This window comes from Colossoma macropomum, unplaced genomic scaffold (assembly GCF_904425465.1).
Source record: "Colossoma macropomum unplaced genomic scaffold, Colossoma_macropomum, whole genome shotgun sequence".
NCBI lineage: Eukaryota > Metazoa > Chordata > Actinopteri > Characiformes > Serrasalmidae > Colossoma > Colossoma macropomum.
In genome coordinates this window covers 17,691,420-17,711,813 of record NW_023494808.1, presented here as the reverse complement: position 1 = coordinate 17,711,813, position 20,394 = coordinate 17,691,420, and the positions used below count along the sequence as shown (strand labels likewise).

General features: G+C 37.5%; 1 protein-coding gene across 1 annotated transcript; it reads left to right on the top strand.

Annotated features, from left to right (window-relative positions):
• The first annotated feature begins 610 nt into the window (after window positions 1-610).
• Window positions 611-14,604, top strand: LOC118798425 (interferon-induced GTP-binding protein Mx3-like). Its single transcript, XM_036557860.1, has 14 exons — window positions 611-861; window positions 2,104-2,161; window positions 2,255-2,469; window positions 3,957-4,094; window positions 5,968-6,122; window positions 6,202-6,340; window positions 6,475-6,673; window positions 7,570-7,648; window positions 7,747-7,869; window positions 7,976-8,102; window positions 10,231-10,386; window positions 10,485-10,561; window positions 10,812-11,069; window positions 14,380-14,604. The coding sequence occupies exons 2-14, from the start codon at window positions 2,106-2,108 to the stop codon at window positions 14,602-14,604; spliced, it is 1,947 nt and encodes a 648-aa protein (XP_036413753.1). The 5' UTR covers window positions 611-861; window positions 2,104-2,105.
• The last annotated feature ends 5,790 nt before the right edge of the window (window positions 14,605-20,394 follow it).

Below are 20,394 nucleotides of genomic sequence, written 5' to 3'. Positions count from 1 at the left end.
CAAACAACGTTTTTAATTCTAAGAGGTTGGAAAATGGCCATGTAGAAATGAATTATGACAATGAAAAATATCATGGGGAGAAAAATGAAAACACAAGGAAAACTGTGCTGTATTGTGCTTCATTCAAAAAGTAATTCAGGCTGAAACATTCTTTTTAACTTAGTGTGAATGGGCAGAGATAATTGCTGTAGACTGAATAGGTGGATTTATGTGTTGATTTTATGTGTTGATTTTCATGACATCACAAAAACAATAAATTCATATTGATATGAGTTCTATATGAACTATACATGGACTGGGGAGTGAACATTAATTAATTACATTTTAGCGAACTCTTTTATTTAAAAAAGTGAGGGAAATTTAAGGCCCTTCAAAATTAATTTGAATGAAAGCTTTTAAAAAGATGAATTAGTGGCACAATAACTGCATAACTGCAGCAACTTTATTGCTTTAGTCATTGCTTTGGTCTTGGGGTCCTTTGCATAATCTGTTGCTGTATTTGGAAGCAGAACAGACACAAATGCACACTAAAGCACCACTTCCACTTCACTTCCCAAATACAATGACCATAAACAGCTCAGTCAAAGTTACACGCAAGCATCTTGTGGTAAACCATAATATTTTCATCCTAGACTTCCTTCATTTTTATTCAAATCAAAGACAATGTGATGCTGACCGTGTTTGAATGAATGCAGTACATAATGCTTAACAAAGGACTTTACTGTCCCAGATGGAACTTCCCTGATTAACACGAGCCACTTAAAATACTATATATAGGCACATTAAATGTTCAGTTCTCTTAAATCAGTACAGCTGGAAACTACAGGAGGGTGTATTCTGTCTGCAAATCCGGCATCATCGGTAGGTACCTCAACAAAAATGATAGAAAAGTGACCCTAATAGTATTTGAGGCTAAATGACTTTTGATTGCAGTCTTTGGAACACTGGGCCTCATTCACCAATGTCTTCCTAAGTTTGTTCTTAAATTTGTTCTTGAGAAATGTCCTAAGAAAAAGTCAGATTCATGATGTGCTTTTAAACTGCAGAATTGTTCGCACCTTTGTGCTCTTGAGTGTGTGTAGATTCTGTTCTTACCTAAGAACAAATCCCAAATAAGAAAACACTGGTGAATGTCAGAATCTTCATAAAAACTGCGTAATTGGGTTTTAAGAAGAAATTTCTTCTTAAGACCGATTGGTGAATGAGGCCTATTACTTCTCCCTAGATGACTTTAATTTCTTGTCTTTTCTTTTATTTCTTTTCATTATATTTCCATGTTAATCAGGTTTCCAAAACGGTTATTTTGTATAATTAATTTTTTAACTAGAGCTTTCTGAGAGGGAGTTTTTAGATGCATTAAACTCTACAGACGTTTTTTCAAATTTTTTGCATAATTAAATGGTTGAGATGTAAACAGTCATTCCAAATGAGCCAGAGTTTAGTGCCTCTATAAGGTACACTGTAGTATAAGGTAATAGTTTAGTTTAAGCTAAAAAAAAACTTTGAATGAACAATTCTTTTAGCCAAAATAATTGTTTGAGTTGTATAAAACCACATGAACATTTTTTTTAGAGTGAACCGAGAAACTAGCTTACAGCGTACCTTATAGAAATCTTTTACAAGAAATGGTAACAAATATGCTGCTTGATGACTGTGATATTTGGGAAAAACATGTGCCGGGTGTTGTGAGGCAAAATAGATCCCTGCACAGAAAACTTTCTTTTTTTTCAGATTTATCACTATTTCACCATCATCAACATTAAATATAAAAACTCAGACTCAAGCACATGTAGCTTCACTGATGGTTTTGGATAGCAAATTTCTGTTGTAGACACAGGTGGTTCCTAACACCACCACTGTAAAGAAATCCTAGTCAATACATTTCTCACTAGTGCATCATTTCACATCAAACCACTCTCAATTACTCTGTTTACATTTCAACACATGAACTATGTAGAGATTTTGAAAAATCAGTGGAATCCCGCTTTAAAATAACAGTCTTTTTTACAGTTCTGATTCTGACTTAGAACTCTCTGTATGTTAATGAAATGTTACATGTTGTAATGCAATATAGTTTGTTAAACATCTCAGCATTTATTACAGACATGGAGACTTCACCTTCACCTGAAATACCGGAGCTTGATTCTCCAGATGAGAATGAGTAAGATCACCAGTTTGAATATAACTACTTTTGTTTTTTCATACCATCTGTGAAATAAGTGCTGGTGGTAATGTTTGTTTTCTATTTTAAAAGACAACAAAATCATCCAGTTGAAGAGAGGAGTGGAGTATTCCTCAAACAATGGGACTCGCAGGTGCGGCCCTTTATTGAAATGATCGACTACCTGCGGCGTATAGGCATCGAGAAAGAGTTTGCCCTGCCGTCCATCGCTGTTGTTGGAGACCAGAGTTCTGGGAAGAGCTCGGTTTTAGAGGCACTGTCTGGCGTGGGGTTACCCAGAGGCAGTGGTGAGAGATCCGTCTGTTACACAGGGCTACACAATGGGGACAACATACTAGCATTGTGGTCATACTGCAACGTACTGCACATTATGATATTATACACATTATAACACATTAAAAACCCACTGACAAATCAATAATGTGATATGATCAAGATTGGTCGGCCAAAATAATTTACATTTGTTGGACTACATGGTTTATCAAAATATCAACAGAAACACTTGCATGAAACTATGATTGGTCAACAACATGGTCAACCAACATGTGATTGGTTAACATCAGTACTGCAAAGGTAAATAATACCATAATTAACACAAATAATTTTTGCACAGCCCTACTGCAGTACTGTGCAAAAATCAGATATAGCCATTCAGTACATTCAAGTTATTCTTTTTTTTTAGAATCCGAATAAAAGCAGAGAATATATATTTGACAGACTTGCTGTGAGTGTTTAAAGAAATCTGCAGGAATGTTGTTCCACACTTCCGAAGTTCAGTCTTATAAGTTGGTTACATTTTCTGTTTCTTACAATCCGAGTAATCCAACACATTCGCTGATGTTAAGGTCTGGACTCTGGAATGGTCAGTCAATTGTTCTGAGAACACCAGCAGCTTCTTTGTTTGATTTGCAATTTTTTGTCTATTTTTTTTCTCAGGAATGGCTTTTTCTCCAGACTCTCTAAGATAATAACTAGAAGTAGTGTTTATTTAGAGCTGTTCAGCAGAAAATTTGGAGTCAACTCCATTTCTGATTCCAAGTAATGTAAATCAATAGAGTTGATTCCACACAATAATCTCCAGAAAAAAAAACAAGATACAGAAAAGAATATTCGGCAAAAATAAAGAGGGCTATATTAATTATAATTAGCAAGGACACTTGGCCTAACTTAACATTAGCAAAATTAGACTAATTACATTAAACTCCTACTGTTGAGGAGGTGTTTCGGCATGGGCGACATTGACTGTCAGCCATTTTTTTCTTACAAACTTTACATTTTACTTTGCTTTCAATTAAAATAGCCAATCTATTGATGTGTATGTTGTGGACGGATGCATTTTTAGACATGCTGTCTAAACATTGACTCTCTGAGATATTCGGAGATGCAGGCAAACCTGAACATCCTTGTGTGGAATCGAGTTTGTACAAATGCCTGGAATCGGAGAACTGATTCTTTTTGGGATTGACTCCCAGCCTTATGTTTACTCGATGGGGACAGGTTTGGAGGTCTACCAGGTCTTGTACGGTTGTTAGGATCTCATTTTCTCTACATATTTTAATCACTCAAGTTCTGACAGGACATTAAATAAATGAAGGATGCTTTCTGACATTTGCACAGCACTGTACGTATTGTTTTTAGCTTTTTATAACACCAAAGTAAAACTTTCTCAAGATGTTTTACTGAGATTCAAGAGATGTAAAAGACTAAAACATTAAAGAATTGAAGATTAAGTTGAGTAATCTAATAAAAGACCAATAATTTGCTTGTATTTCAGGTATTGTCACTCGCTGTCCACTGGAGCTGAAATTACGGAAGATGCATACAGGTGCAAAATGGACGGCTGTTATATCTTATCGAGACGTACAGGAGACGTTCACTAACCCTGCACAAGTGGAGAGTTATGTCAGAAAAGGTAAGAAAGGCTTTTAATCTTTTAATCATGAGTTTGCATATTCGATAGACCTGTACATGTATGACATTAGAACAATGAGCAGGAAATGAAGAAAGGCTGCTGTACACACAGTTTAGCAAAATTCTTAGGCTTCTTGAGTAAATGAAATTTAAAATTAATGTGAAACGGAATCTACTGAACTTTAATTCTGCACTAATTTCATATTTCTGAATGAAATAAAGTGGCAAGGAGGAGCACTGAGCTCTCTGAGTGTTTCACTGATAAGTGGGGGTATTGAGAGGCGGTGGTAAAACACAATGTCATTGGTTAATATCATTGTTCCCAAGTGATGGTGTCACAGCCAAAAATCATAACACGTTTTTTAAGTAAATGTCAGTACACTGTATTCAAAGATCACAGGAAAACAAGAATTTTGCCTTTTAAATGATACTATATGATTAATCACGTTTAATATGAACAGTGTCATGAACTAACAAGGTAAAAAAAGTGTTGTTTTATTCTAGGTTGATTTTAAATTAGTTAGTAAATAGTACTCTATAGTAAGTAGTCTATGTAGTATATAGTGTTATATAGTATATGTTATATTACATATTCTAAATAGTGGTCTATAGTAAGTGTTTCTTTGCTTGCAAAATCTTAACAGTGGAATTAGTACAAATAGGCATTATCTCACAATATATTAATAACTTTAGTAAAAACAAGAAATTCTTGTTCCTTTATGCTGTACAGATGTTTACTTGTGTTTATTCTACATATGTTCTATACTTACACTATATATATATATATATATTATATATATATATATATATATATATATATATTATAGTGATTTAAAAAGGCAAAAAATATTTACTGCCTAATGAAATAAGCACAACAGAACAACAGACACAATCCTGTCAGGTAAAGCTCTCTGTTTGCACATTTCAGCCACAGTTAGTGTGTACCTAGAGTTGCACCTGTTGTTCCAAATTTAGGGTCAGTAGGATGACCATATTTTGGTTTTTAAAGAAGAGGACACTGATGGCAGGAGGGTGGCACAGGGCAGAGTATAGAAACCAAATGTCAACAAGAAAGCAAAGCGAAAGATTTTAGGCAATGTAGAAACCTTGGCCAGAGATATTTTTAGACCCCAGAAAAAGGACATGTCCTGAAAAAAGAGGATGTATGGTCACCCTAATGCAGGCATGTCAAACTGCGTTTACCCTCATCTAATGCTCTGAATTCATTTCATGAAGGCCTTGCTAATTAGCTGATAAGCTGAATTAGGTGTGTTTAATGTGGTAGTGTGCTGAAGTCTGCACTGTATTGGTCCACAAGGACTGGACCTCGACACGTGGTCCAGTTGTTTATTCAAACTGCCTGTGTTCCATTGTGTCTGTTGATCCAGTCTCATACAGACACCCTACAGTTGTCATTCTGGAATATGGGAGTGTCAATGTTGGGTTCTGCTTGGACACGAAGCACAGTTAGAGGAATTGTGGGCTTAAATGGACACGATCTCAAGAGAGAGTGGTATAATCATTACCTGACTGGGATTGGTGCTGTTATTAAGGCAAGCGGATACTTAACCAAATATTACAGAAGAAATAATGCATGTGATTTCCCTGGCTAGCCTTAGGACAGTGGTCTCCAATCCTCTTCCTGGAGACCTGCTTTCCTGCACAGTTTAGCTCCAGCTTGTATCTAACGAGCTGCTCCTCCTTCAACCGATCAAGGACTTCTGAAGTAGTTAAATAGTTGGAATATGTGTGGCAGACTGTGACTGGAACTATTGGATGGTAGATCTCCAGGACCAGGGCTGGTTATCCACAGCCTTAGGATGTTTGCACAGTACTGCAGATTTAAACTTTGCTCCAACAAAAACTTTTTGTAGCCCAGAATGTTCTTGCTGGAGATGGAGTTGGAATCTGTGATGAACTCATCAGTTTAGAGATCACATCTCCCGATGTGTGCGACCTCACACTGATTGACCTGCCAGGTATAACAAGAGTTCCTGTAAAGGGCCAACCTGAAGATATTGGAGATCAGGTAGATGCAATATTCTTACAAAAACAATTCTGAAGCTTTGGGAACTGAAAGACCACTGACCTCTTATGATTGTTTTTAGATTAGACGCCTTATATTGAAATTTATTGAGAAGAAAGAAACCATCAATTTGGTTGTTGTACCCTGCAATGTTGACATAGCAACAACTGAGGCGCTGAGGATGGCACAGGGTGTGGACACTCATGGAACAAGAACTTTAGGTAAAAATTCATATTTGCAAAGAAACACTGCTATATCGATGCAGAAGTACTTTGACTTGCAAATCAGTACGCTTTAAGGAGGCAGCAGGATTCTGCTTATTTGTATACATTTCCTTATCGTTCTCTTTACTCAGCAATTCTAACAAAACCAGATTTGGTGGATAAAGGAGCAGAAGCTGACATCTTACAGATTATGCAGGGTAAGGTTGTCCCCCTGAAAAAGGGTTATATCATCGTACGATGTAGGGGCCAGAGTGACATCAATGAAAACCTCTCCTTGGCTGAAGCCACGAGATTGGAGACGGAATTCTTTCGAAACCACAGCCACTTCAGGTAACAGAACTCTATCACACAGAAAAACTGCAGCAGTGGCCCATAAGAATGAGTACAGGAGCCGTAACTTATGCTCCTCATCTAATCGAATCAAAATGATTAATCAATTAGCTTTTAAATAAATAACATTTTTATCAAAATGAACAAATATTCTGTTAATATTATGAATTAAAAAACTAACTGGAACCCAAACCTTAATTTTCAATAGCTAGGTTTAGTAGGTGTATTTGAGCAAAGAAATCACCAAACTATGCTTCAAGATCAGAAGTGAATACCCCACATATATACATATATATAGATATATATATATATATATATATATAAAAGAGGAAAATCTGTTTTTCTACAATACGGTTTGTTGGTAGAGTTAAGTAAAGGGAAAAATGCCACAAGGTCAGCCACAATGGAGAAGTTTTATATTGCATCATAACTTTTTTCTCAGTATTAGATTAAAAAATCCTCACTCTGCAGACAAACAAAAATACTATATTCAATTACAGTGTCTGAACAGCAGGTACTCATGGCAGACCAGTGGCATAACAAGGATCTTACAGGCCCCACTGCTAAAAGCCACCCTGCCCCAGTAGTCAGGAATCCACAGTTGTGTCAGTATATGTCATTATATGGAGGCTCAATAAAGATTTTAGGGGGCTTGGTCACTGCAGGCCTCCCGTACCATGGGACCCAGTACGGTTGACCCCCTTGACCCCCCAGTAGTTAAGCTACAGTGGCAGACCTCTACACACATTCAAAATGCACTGTTGGAAGCCTTCAAAGCACAATACTAATTTAAAAAGCCCTGTTATTGGGGGTTATTGTGTGGACCACTGGCCAACAAGTACGGTATGACTACAGATAATTGTTCAAACTCATTGAAATGTATATATCATCTCCAGCTATCTTCTGGAAGAACAAAGAGTCACAACTCAGTGCCTTGCCAACAGACTCACCAAAGAGCTGGTTGAACACATCAAGGCAAGTCATAGCACACTGGTTAAAAAGAGTTTTAGACAGTATCTCCTGAATATGCAATATGTGGCAAATTCCTTTTGGCTGCTCTTTCCCACATGCAGGCATCACTGCCATCCCTGACAGAACAGATTCAAATCCGTCTGTCTGCTGTTAGGATAGAGCTGAGGAACTATGGTCACGGTCCTCCTCTAGAGCAGCACAAGATGGGACCTTATCTGAGCAAGGTAAGTTCTTCAGCAACTCACTAGAAGATGCAGGTAAGCATTCATCCTTTGAGCTCTTGAAACTTAAGTGGACTCTTCGGTCTCTTGTTTTTTTTTGTGTGAGCAGAGAATCCTGGAGTTCAGCGACCAGATCAGTGAGATCTGTCAGACTGGAGGACAGGGAAACCTCTACTCACTCCTGCGGCCTGTGTTCAAGCAATGGGAATCCCAACTGAGAGACTCCAAAGCATGCTGTACATCATCAGTTACTGGCTCATTTTTGAAGTGATGGTTTGGCCCAAAAAATTCTCCCTACCCGAAATCACATGTGTCAAGCTCCAATCCTGGCAGGCCAAAACGCGGCAATTTAGAGTGGTAGATGAGGGTAGAAGCTAATCTCTGCAGCACTTTGGCCTGGAAGGTCCCCAGTTTGACATGCCTGCCCCAAATGTAGTTGATCAGCCAAAACGTGTGGCAGTTTTACACTCAAGCTAATGTAGCTAGCAAGTAATACAGCAAGCTTCTAACTAGTAGTGGATGGAATTCTTCCTCAGGTAGGAGTTTTGTCACATCTGATATACCAGTTTGCCACAAACAAGTGCAGATAATGCGATGTATGAGTAAGCCTGTCTGGCAGAACAGATGAGCCAGGGATTTTTCCATCACATTTCAAATGAAAATGATATCGCTGTCTTGTCCGTTTGCTTTTGAAGTAGACCACTTTGTTTTCGAGGCAGCAGACCTAAAGGAACACTACACCTTTTGAGTTTAGTATCAGCCAAACATGGACACCAGAGCACTTCTGTTTACTCTTGCTTGTACCTCCTAAAATGAGCCAGCCGACTGGATCAGCTGCACCATGCAATGTTCTGCAATGGGTTTGTTTGTGCAGCAAACTTTGGACCAGCTGGTACTGAAGCATAAATGACCATAATATTTTCCAAATTCCAGCAGTGTCTGACGGTCAGAGGTGCGAGTGTGTGGGACGCACAAATGAGAAATTCTTATTTGAATTTCCTGTTCCACCTTGCAACAGTGCAGCAGTTACATTCAGGTGCATGTACCGGTAAATTCAAACAAAAAACTGCCAATGAACTTCAGCTTTGTAGAAATTTAAAACGTTTAGCACCATTTTTGCCAGGCTTACAGTTTTTTCAGTTTTTTACTATTTTGCACAATAAAAAATATTTCAGATTTACTTCAGTTGTAAAAATGGTTCTTATTTGAAAGTCGAGGGACATAATTGATCAGAGATGGATCTTGACCATATGCAACATAAGGGTGGATGGAATTGCATTTTCTATGTCCACGTACAATAACAATCTTTTGTCAAGATTTATCTCATGTCCAAAAAGGACAGTAGTGGCACTGACCACTGCAGAAATCAGCAGCTGCAATACAATGCCTTGTCTTCTGGGCTTCGGTTTCTTCCGATATTCAACAGTGTAAAATACACTTGTAGTAAGAGATAAGAGATTAAAAACAACGTTTACAATAGTTTACTGGATGTTAAACTTTTTACAGTGGAAAGTAAAATCTGATCTCATCTAGTCACACTGGGGATGCATTTTGATGAAAAGGGTAAACGGAATGTAACGGAAATGAAAGGTATATCCAGAAAGAATCCAGACATGAAACAAATTAATGCAAGACATAAACAAGCCCAAGCTCTTAATTATGTGGTTCAGACACTGTATGATATACTGTTATCTATAAAAAAAAGGGCCAAAATAAGGACAAATAACAACTGCTAATAGAATTTTTAGCTATGCTATGTACTTTTGCCCATCTCTGTAAAACAGGGATGTCCAATCTTGTCCACAATGGACCAGTGTGGGTGCAGGTTTTCATTCCAAACAAGCAGAATACACCTGATTCCACTGGTTTAATCAGTCAGTCTCAGTCTGCAAACAACCAATCAAGTGTGCTTTTGCTTTGTTGCAATGAAAACCTGTAGCCACACTGGCCCTTCGTGGATAAGACTGGACACTCCTGCTGTAGAAAACAGAACATGCTACAGTTTAAAAAAACAAATATAAGCAATTCCATTTGAGATTACTTAACTACTCGACATAGCTTGAGGCAAATATGTGGTGATTCAGACATGCAGTTTGCATGATGCTAACCTTGCGGTTAGAAGCTTCCATTGGCCTTGTAGCTCCAATGAAAATATCAAACCTCAGATAGTAACCATGTTTTGGCTGGTTGACTACATTTGGGGTAAGGAGAATTGTGCAAATTTGATTTTGGTTTCATGTTAGCTATAAAAATAAGCATATTAGACTGAACAGCATGAAGAATGTATCTTGAGTCATGTCATGTTCTCGGTTAATGGAATTCTCGTCTAATCTCAGTCATGTTCTCTTTTTGGTCTAAATAAAGTCAGAGACGCAGTGCAGGAGATGATGGAGAACTATGAAGCATATCGTGGGAGAGAACTGATAACATTCAGCGACTACTCAGTGTTCGAATCATTGATTCAGAAGCATGTTAATGACCTCAAACTACCAGCTGTGGAGACTCTGAAGACCATTAGAGGTAATGTAAAACTGAACTGCAGAAGATAATCAGGAACAGTTGAGAATGTATAAACGAATCATAAAATATATAATAAAAACAAGTTTGTTTTTTTCCAGGCATTGTACAAAGTGAGTTCAGAGCCATGTGTGAGCTCTGCTTCCCAAATTATCCTCATTTGAGGTATATGATACTAGTAAGTGAAAATGATCTGAACTATTTGAGCTTTACTTTCACTGTAGAGCATTTTCTACACTACACAATGATACCTTGACAAGCAAAATCTTAAATCTACTTAATATATCTAATATTTTTCATTCTGAGATTGTTGTAGGAACAAGCTGGGTAGTAAACTAATGTAGTCTGAATGTATTATGGCAATAATCATGGCTTCTTTGCATTATGTTGTCCTAATGTCTTAATAGCCACGTTATATATGTTCTCAGAACCAGATTGACGACATTCAATCAAAACAAGAGGCCAAAGTGGAGAAGAGGCTCCTTGAATACATCAACATGGAGAAACTTGTGTACACCCAGGACCCCATTTTCACACAGAAATTGGTAGCCTTCCAGTTCGTGGAGCGGAGGCAGGAGTATGAGTCTGTTTGCTTAGATACTGGAGAGAATGCAACCTCTGCCAACAACTGTGCTGTATTTGACACCAGAAAGCTAACACCTGAAAAACTGATCATCTACTATGAGGTGGGTGACGGCAAGCTAATGCTAAACTAGGCACTGCATTTGCACTATGACACATTCGATTTCGAAAGCAGTAGTACTTTTTCTTTTAAAAGTGTACAAGGCTCTGCCAAAGGCTTATTTTGTGAGTTTATGCCTTGTAGCTCCACTTTGCTGGTGTAGAGTTAGAGACTGTAGCCATGCACAATGTATGTTACTCAGCCTCCAGCCCTTCATCAACAATCAGTTTCTGACCACAGAGCTAGGCATTTTTGGGTGGTGGACCACATTCAACCTAGCAGTGACACTAACATGTAAAAACCCCCACCAACATGACTGTGTCTAATACAGGCTACTAGTGTTTTACTCACAACCATTCAAGTCGAGTCCGAGTCAAGATAAAGACTGCCTGTAGTCCACTGTACATTCATTATCATTCATTATATGATCTTAATAAATGTTTTTTAATTATATTTTGTAAAGGATAACATTAATTGATATATAGCCTAAAAATATTATTCATTATCATTATTATATTAGTCTCAGTGTTATATTACAGACTTTGCATTGTAACTTTTGGAAGCTAAAGATGCCGAGGTTATTCTCTGTCCTTTCTCTAAAACTCTAAAACATACATATATTTTTATTAATAAATGACAACAAAGTAATAATAACATTCCAATCTGCCCTCAAGGTATGTTTTAATTTTGGAACGAATGAACTTCAACAAACAAAATAACCCTATTAAGACATCATGGAGATCTATTATATCCTCAACTGGCAGCAAACTGATTTTATTTCAACTTGTAGATAAAGGACTGTTTTATTTGTTTGATGTTTGATGGTTTTGTTAATATTCAATAACGACAGAAAAAAGTATCCCCAGTCCAAATGATGTTGAGACAAGCACTGTTAAGTTGTGGACTCATTAAGTTGTGGACTCGGACCAAGACTGAACTCACATTGCTACCATGCACCACTACCATGTCAGTGTCAGTACTGTGTTTGGAATGGTCCACCACCCAAAACTGACCAGTGCTGGGTTGGGTAGGGGACAACAAACAAATTGTGCATGACAACAGATGGGCTACAGGCTTTAATAGCACACCTACTGTATATAGTAAACTGTATAATAGTATAGTAGTGGCCAGTGAATGGAAGAACAAGGTAGTGGATTGTGAGTATATGGTTGTTGGATAGGGCTCAGAGATGAGACTGAGGAAAAGAAAGAAGCAGGGGGTGCATAAACTTCTCAACAGAAAACAGAAGGAAGAGACGGAAATATATAGCTAGCTATATAGCAGGGAGGAGCTTCAGGTGTAGTCCTTCTATCAAACTTTAGTTATTTCATAACTCTACCCATTTGATCTTTTTTCAGTCTTTGCAATATATTCTGGTGTTCTGTACATGAAACGGTTGAGGAATGTTGTCTAGGTTTTACCCATGTTTATTTGTGTGAGCACATACAGTCCATTAGAATCATAATCATAAAATTCACTTTGCCCCAGGCTACCTTAAAACTTGAACTATGGGTCTGTGTGTGGGCCCACATTCTATTCCTCACTCTCATAACTACATTGCTTACAGCTTTATTTCATACCAATGATATTAGTATCATAACATGATTAATTAAGATTATTAACTGAAAAATATGCCTGCACATATTAGCCCTTATTTATCAAAGTTGGGTACAAAGGAGCGCAGATTGAAAGACAGACAAACTGCTCTGCGTCATGAAACTTTCAATGTGGAAACAAGTGGAGATTTGAGTACAAATGATCAAACAGCTTTAGTTCGTAAAATCAAGCGCCTGCTCACCAGAATCATTTACATCATTTAAAAACAGAATTCATGCAGATGTTTTGTAGAGAGCCAATAAAACGATAGTATTCAGCAGCTGGTGAGCAAATGGCTGTACTCATAGTGTTAAAATTTCAGCGGCTGAAAAGAATAAAATGTGAAATAAACAAAAAGTTTTAATTTTTTAAGACAGTAGAATGATGTTATTGTGTACTGTGATTATTTTCCTAAAATAACATATTTAAATGCTTTATTATTGCAGCGTTTGAGAGGCTTATGCCCTAGCTGCATTTAGTATTGTTAAATTTTTGGATGTCATTAACATAAAACAAAAGCACAGAGTAGTATGTATTTAAATTAAACATTGAATCAGTTGCAGCATTTGTTTATATTGTTTATGTTTGTGCATGTATAACAATGTGGTGTTTAGGTGAAGAACAACTAGAGGGAAACACTGCACATGGAGGCAAGTGCTTTTTTATTGAACAGGCAGCAATGGAGAACCACTGCCCAGCGCTAACTGTGGCTGGGATAGCAGGCACGTCATATGCAGACAAAGAATTCTGCTTTATGATAGACACTAGAGCCACACAAACTACCCCGCAACCTGACACAGAATAACACATGCAACACATGTACACCTGTCAACTAACATCAACAACTTAAACTACAAACATTAAAGCCACTTTGCATGGCCAATTTGCACCGATAAGTACAAAGACAAGATATTTAAAGTTTATCTCAACAACTTCATTGTATTTCATAAACATACAATCATTCTGAAACTGATGCCTGCAACAGGTTCCAAAAAAGTTGGGACAGGTGCAATACAAGACTAGGAAACGCTCAGAAAACATTTCAAACGGCTGATGCTGATCATGCTCGGAAAAAGCTTTCTTAGCCAGGGGATGCAAAGATTTTAGATATTTTACCTTCTACAGAGCTATGTATCATCAGAATATTCACACAATCTAGAGAAATCTCTGTGTGTAAAGGAAAAGGCCAAAAACCAGAAATCAATGCTTGTGACCTTCAACCCCCGACAGTACTTCATTAAAAACCAGTATGTTTCTGTTATGGTTATCACCACATGCACTCCGGAACTCTTTGAAAAAAAAAAACATTGTCAATAAATAGTGTCTGGCAAACATGCTCCTGGTAAACCTTTTAGGAACATGCTCTTATGAACAAGTCCACAAGGTAAAACATAAACCTTTCGCACTGGATTGCCATATGCACATTTTATTATTATTATTATTATTATTATTATTATTATCATTGGTATTATAGATAATATTGATAACAGTTTTGGCTAGTTAACTGCAAATCAAGCAGACTGTTAAACTATTGCACGCAAATGTACATGCACTTCTACCAGACATGAGTTTGCTCGTTCACATATGGCGAAGATGAAATCAATGAATAACAAACCTTTGGTGAAATTGTGTGCTCATTTTACAATACAATTTTACAAAATTTGACTGTACTTAACTTCGATGAATAAGGGCCAATATGCCGTCCTCTATCCTAACAGATCGTCTACCAGCGGCTTGCTGACTACGTGCCTATGCTGGTCTTGCTGTTCATGCTGAAAGAAGCTGCCATTATGCTGCGAGCAGAATCCATGAACCTGCGGGATGGAACCGATGTGTCAAAACTCCTGACTGAAGACTCAGAGGCAGGAAGAAAGAGGACAGAGCTATATCAGCGCATGGAACGACTGCGGCAGGCGCAGGAGAGGATCAGCATTAACTTCTAAACCATTGCATTTATTCAATTGTCTTTAGTACTGTGTTTTCTTTTATGTTGTCTTTGTCTTTTCTTCGCATCATGTGAAGGAAAACTCATATTCAAAAATCTATTTAAACTCCATGATCCTTAAGGTAACTTTAGTACTAGGGAATGCTCTTTAAGGTGTCACCTCCTCTTGCCACTTCCACTTGCACTGAACAGTTCATGTTTTGAGAACCATTTTCCTCTTTCGAGATCAAGGCTGATTGATATGCCTGCTATTCACTGCTGTTAAAGTGACTAAAAACAGTGTATTAAAAGAAACTACACAAGTACAAATAACAGGCAGCTTCTTCAGTTCCTTTCAGTTTGTCTCATTTTACTTGCTCACTGTTAGTAAGCTCAGATATAGTGCCTTATTAAAGAACTATTGTTAAAAAAAAGTTACTCACTTGGAATCATAGCACATGTACACAGTGGCTATGAAAAAGTTGAAGGTCACTTTACAGAAGAAAAAAGGAAGTCAATAGAGAAATGATTTATTCCAAGTTATTTCAGAGCACTTCTATTGGTCCATTCATTGTGAATTTTTAATACAACATAAAGGAATGCTGACAATTTCAAATTACGTAAAAAAATGAAAAACGACAACATGGAGATATGAGGTTTTGTCATGACACCAATGAGCAATCGTTTGAATAATTACAAATAAACATACAATGTTTAGTTTCAGATTTCTCCTTGAAGCTCACATCACACACATTTGCAACTGAATTGTTATGTCTGACTCGTACCAGCACAACACACACTAACACACCACCAGTCACTGCAGTGGTGAGAATGATCCACCACCCAAATAATACCTGCTCTGTGGTGGTCCTGACCACTGAAGAACAGGGTAAAGGGGGGCTAACAAAGTATGCAGAGAAACAGATGGACTACAGTCTGTAATTGTAGAACTACAAAGGGCTCCTATGTGGTAAGTGGAGCTGATAAAATGGACAATGAGTGTAGATTTAAGGAGGTGTTCCTAATAAAGTGCTTACAGGGTGTATAATAAACATTTGTGATAAAATGCCTTGCTAGACCAAAAACCTTATTGTGGGTAGGCTTTTTATTCACAAGTGTGAAAGATACAAATTTTTACTAGAAAAGAAAGAGAGATAACATACAGCATTTGTTCTCCATTTAAAAGTTTCTGAAAGTCGAGCTGGAGATGTGACACTATTTCCAGTTAGGGAGCTCAGTGAACAGTTGATGCCCCCTGGTTTTATGGTGCATTGTGGGAACTTTCAGGGAACAAAATGCTCTCGAAAGATTTAGACAGTGAGACACCCTAGAAAATGGCTGATTCCCTGGACAGTAATCTGACTACTGAACTAGGGAGCTTTTTGAGACACACCCACAGTTTTAGTCCATAGGTAGAGCTTTATTTTAGCTACACCTCTTCTTTTTAGAGCAGAAAGTGGCATCCCTGTCCCTTGTGGCCACATGGTGAGCAGTTATATCTGATTACCTTAAGAACTGTCATTACACTTTTTTTGCCTTTAAGTAATTTTTTTATGTGTTATATAAAGATTTTACAGGTGTACAACAGTTCAAAGCTGTGTTTGCCAGTCATGTACTGGCTAGCACGTTAGAGCTATGCTAAAATGAGCTGAAATTTGTCACTAGCGAAACATTTGGTAAAGTTTCTGAAGTGCAATTATTGTAGCGATAGTGACAAAATGGACTGTTCAGTCTTTCATTTTAATAAAATAAACATTATTAAGGTACAGGATCACTCAAAGCAAAGTCTTAGTCTGATCTTAGTCTGAAGTCCAAGTCAGTTAAAAGTCAGTTGAAATATGTTTTAAACTCTGACTTAAACTAATTCAGTAGAAAGATCTATTTAGTTTTTTATTCATTTAGTGAACAAAGTGATCCACCATTATATCTCTTTATTAGCAAAGGTATGTGAACCTCTGATTTCACTAACTGGTCTGACCCCCTCAAACAGCAATGAATTCAAATAAATGTTTCCTATAACTGTTAATGAGAACTGCCTCAGCTCAGTGATGCTGGTGTGCCTTCTTGCATGAACGATATTTCTTTTGGATTAAGGTGCTTTAGTTCATGGATGATTGTCCTGACGTTCTCCTCTAGAATTTCCTGATACAATCCAGAATTCATGGTTCTATCAAATGATGCCTTTTGCCTTATCAGTCCAATAACATGCTTTTGATAGACTTTTTGCTCATCCAGATGGTCTTTAGGAACCTTAAACAGGCAGCAATGTATTTATGGGAGAGTAGTGGCCCATACATCTGACACAAATTCAACAACAAACTCTAGTACTAAACTTTAGTATCACCTGATCAACTACCAGTGAGTGAACTAGCTAGTATTTTAAAAACACAGCTGCCAGAACTGTGAACTGCCAGAACTCAATAACAATACTTTTATGACCAGTATCACTAATAAATTAATTTCATTGGATACAGTACATGTATAGCTTGTGTGATGCACATGTCAGTACCAAACACACACTTTTAAACCTAGTCTCTTGCTCTCTATGTCTTAAATTTGTTGACGTCACCAAAGTGCATACCTTGAGGAAGACTACAGAACTTAGGGCGGCTTATGGGACAGGCCCTTTGTGAATGAGACCCACTCTCACTGTGCAGTTAAAGCACTTTATCCTTCCCTATATTTCCAGACATGATTACATCATTATATCATACATAAAAGCAGTTACAAGTGATGTGTAACTAACAGTAATATAAGCTCTACCAATAAAGAAAAGCAGAAAACTGGACCATATCTCTGCACTACATCAGGGTATAAGCTATTAGTTATTTTTGTAGCAAGGCTCCAATAAAGAAGTAATACAATTTAAATCATTTCTTTATCAGACATTGCTTACATCAGATGTTTATTTATTACTGACCTTTGCTAGTTGAAATTTACAAAGCTTAAGTTAGCTTTTTGTCCTAAATGGTTCAGCCTAATGACTGCAAAATAACAGAAGTCAGCGTAACATCTCTGAAAAGTGAAACAACCACGAGTCTAGTGCCCCTGCTGGCTGGTTGCAGTAAGATATGTAGCTCCGCCTATCCCCATGCATTTCAATGACAAAATAACATTATACTGATATTGGCACATTTGTTATTTTTCCCCAGAAATGAGTTCCTCAAAATGTTATACTACTATATCAAAAGAAGCATTGGTTACATTTGGAAATGAACGTATTAATGTCAGTTGCATTAACATGAGCATCATCTCCATTTTGGTTAACAGGACACACATGTCACTCTACATTGAAGTGACATTTAATGATTTAAAAATTGAGTGTCAGTGGTGTAGATGTGAAGATCAATAATAAAAAGAGCTAACTAACGACTGACTTAAGTTTTGCCTGCGGAGGAGTTGGCACGCAAGCTTATCTTATCTAGAAGTCGCTTGCTAGCATATGTATCATTAGCCTACCATTACCTAGTAACATTCATTTCATTAAATTGTCACTGGCTATATTCAGAACTATCCCCCCATGACCCAGAAGAATAAAGCGGTTTAGAAAATGTGTGTGTATATTCAGAACTAGAAGGTTTCTAGATATGTCATTAAGTTGCGTAACTTACACAAAAACTGCACTTTTGCTGTTGATACATTACGCTTACCGGACAAACTAGATATCCAGGAAAAAAACTCCCCATTGCTGTAGAATGTAACTGCTGCACTATTTAAGGTGGAACGGAAATTGTACACGCATTACTCTGTCATCTTGTAGGCTGATCACTAGGGAGCTCTAGTGGACACCTGAAGCGTTGAGAAATGAACCATTTTCAACACAGTTGGATATACAGCTTCAAATCTTTGTGAAGTTTTATCTCCATCACTTGCTGTAAGTTTAGTTACATCAGAATCCTCATAGCAAAATCTGTCCACCATCTTGGCAGCGCCACCAGGCAGTTATTTCCAGTCTTCTTCATCTCTTTAAATGGCGAAAGACTGAAGGCCAAATTACCGTTTCAAATACATATTTATATACATATTTAAAATCACTGGTAAAATCTAACAAAAATGTCATAAATGGTTTGTAGCGTTTGGCGTAAATAAAGCACAAAAAAAACGTGTTTTTCTTAATAAATGTTTTGTCTACTGCGCTTACTTGAGCGTTAAGGAGCATTCATATTCATTCTCCAACCAGTGACCTGTCTCCTCCTTTAAAACATGACTGGTTACATCCAACATATAAAAATTATGTTCCCCAATATTTCAACTTAACAACACAGCCACCATGTTCACTTTCACTTCACAGCGACGCCTCAAGACAAACCGCTGCGGTGGGACGTAACCTAGAAACGACTGGCTGCAGTGCATGGACCTAAGTCTGGCAGGGGATTGGCTCAACTAAATTTGATTGACAGCTAAATTTACTGTCTGATTGGCTACAGTCGACAATGACGACGCCATCTCCTCCGCCCTCTGCCACGCCCACTGGTGCTCCGGTCTGCAGCGCTCCTCGTCTGATCAGGAGGAGAAGCGGACTGGGATTCAAATTATTTAAATTATCAACCGTCACCGCGTAACGGTCCTTCAGACGAGGAGGAGAAAACAGTGAGAAAGCAGGTAAGCTCTTCACCAGGTCTGTGGTGTTTAGTTAGCGAGATTAATGACTATGAGAATGAATATGTTACTAAATTAGTGATCATTTTTAATGCCAGACTGCATTTGCTAACCGTTTCTTGTCTGACGCTCTCTTGAGGGGGTGAAATCAGGCAACCCTTCATTTATGCCCTCGTGAGGAGAGATTAACAAAACCACCTTTGCTGCGTTTTGATAATGTTTTTTAAGTTCATGATGTTTAATTTTGGGGTTTGTCACGATGAGAGGTAGTCGACTTTTTAAAAAAGCCTTTAAGCCTTTTTAGTGCCAGTTTCAGTATTTGCTACCCGTTGCTTTTCTGACGCTGACCTGAACCTGAGGGAGAAACAAACCGCAGTAAGGAACGATTCACACAGTTAAAATGACACATTTTACTGCCGTTTGTTAGGACCGCGCTTATCTGGGCTGTAGTGATCGAAATTGGTCACAGTGAGAGGTTTTATGTAGTAGTTAACGTTATATTTGTTTCCCTAAAGCCAGCTTGAGCCTGAGAGAGAAAGCATTTTTAAGTCATGTGATGTGTAAGAGCGATTGAAAAGCAGAGGTGGGCAATATGACCGTATTTTATCGTTATCATGATACATTTTGTAATTGTGATGAATAAAACGCTACCCTGAGCACATCCTGGATATCGTCTGTACTTAAAGAACACTGAACTTAGTTTTTGTTACAAACAGGGCATTCTTGGTCTTGTTTTATTGGATTTAATGCAGTACAGAATGTAAAACATTGAGTAAAAATCAGTGCATTCATAGTAACTGTAGCCCTACTAGTGCCTTGTATCTGTGTGTCGCAATCATGCATGAAAATGTATAATGTGATATTTTTGCCATGTCACAAAATACATTTAAATATAATAAAACAATGAAATACAAAACAAATAGAAAAAATAAATATCAAAATCTAAAATTGAAAAATGAAAATGAAAATATATATCCACATATATATGTGTGTGTGTGTGTGTGTGTGTGTGTGTATAAATGTGTGTATACACATAAGTAACAACATACTGACACCCTAATATTGCTTTTGAACCTCTTTTGGAAAGCGTATTAAGGTGTCAGCATCGCATGTTGCTTATAGATTTAATCTTCACTGACTGAATTGCAATCTAATCTTACTGTTCATGCATGTCCTAAAAGCCACATCTTTTCTAACTGTACGTGTTACA

Excerpts from the sequence above, each read along its gene's own strand:
- LOC118798425 (XM_036557860.1), top strand. The coding sequence starts at position 2,106 with ATGGAGACTTCACCTTCACCTGAAATACCGGAGCTTGATTCTCCAGAT. Across the intron at positions 10,562-10,811 it reads ATTTGAGGTATATGATACTA|AACCAGATTGACGACATTCA; the intron begins GTAAGTGAAAAT and ends ATATGTTCTCAG. Across the intron at positions 11,070-14,379 it reads AACTGATCATCTACTATGAG|ATCGTCTACCAGCGGCTTGC; the intron begins GTGGGTGACGGC and ends CTATCCTAACAG.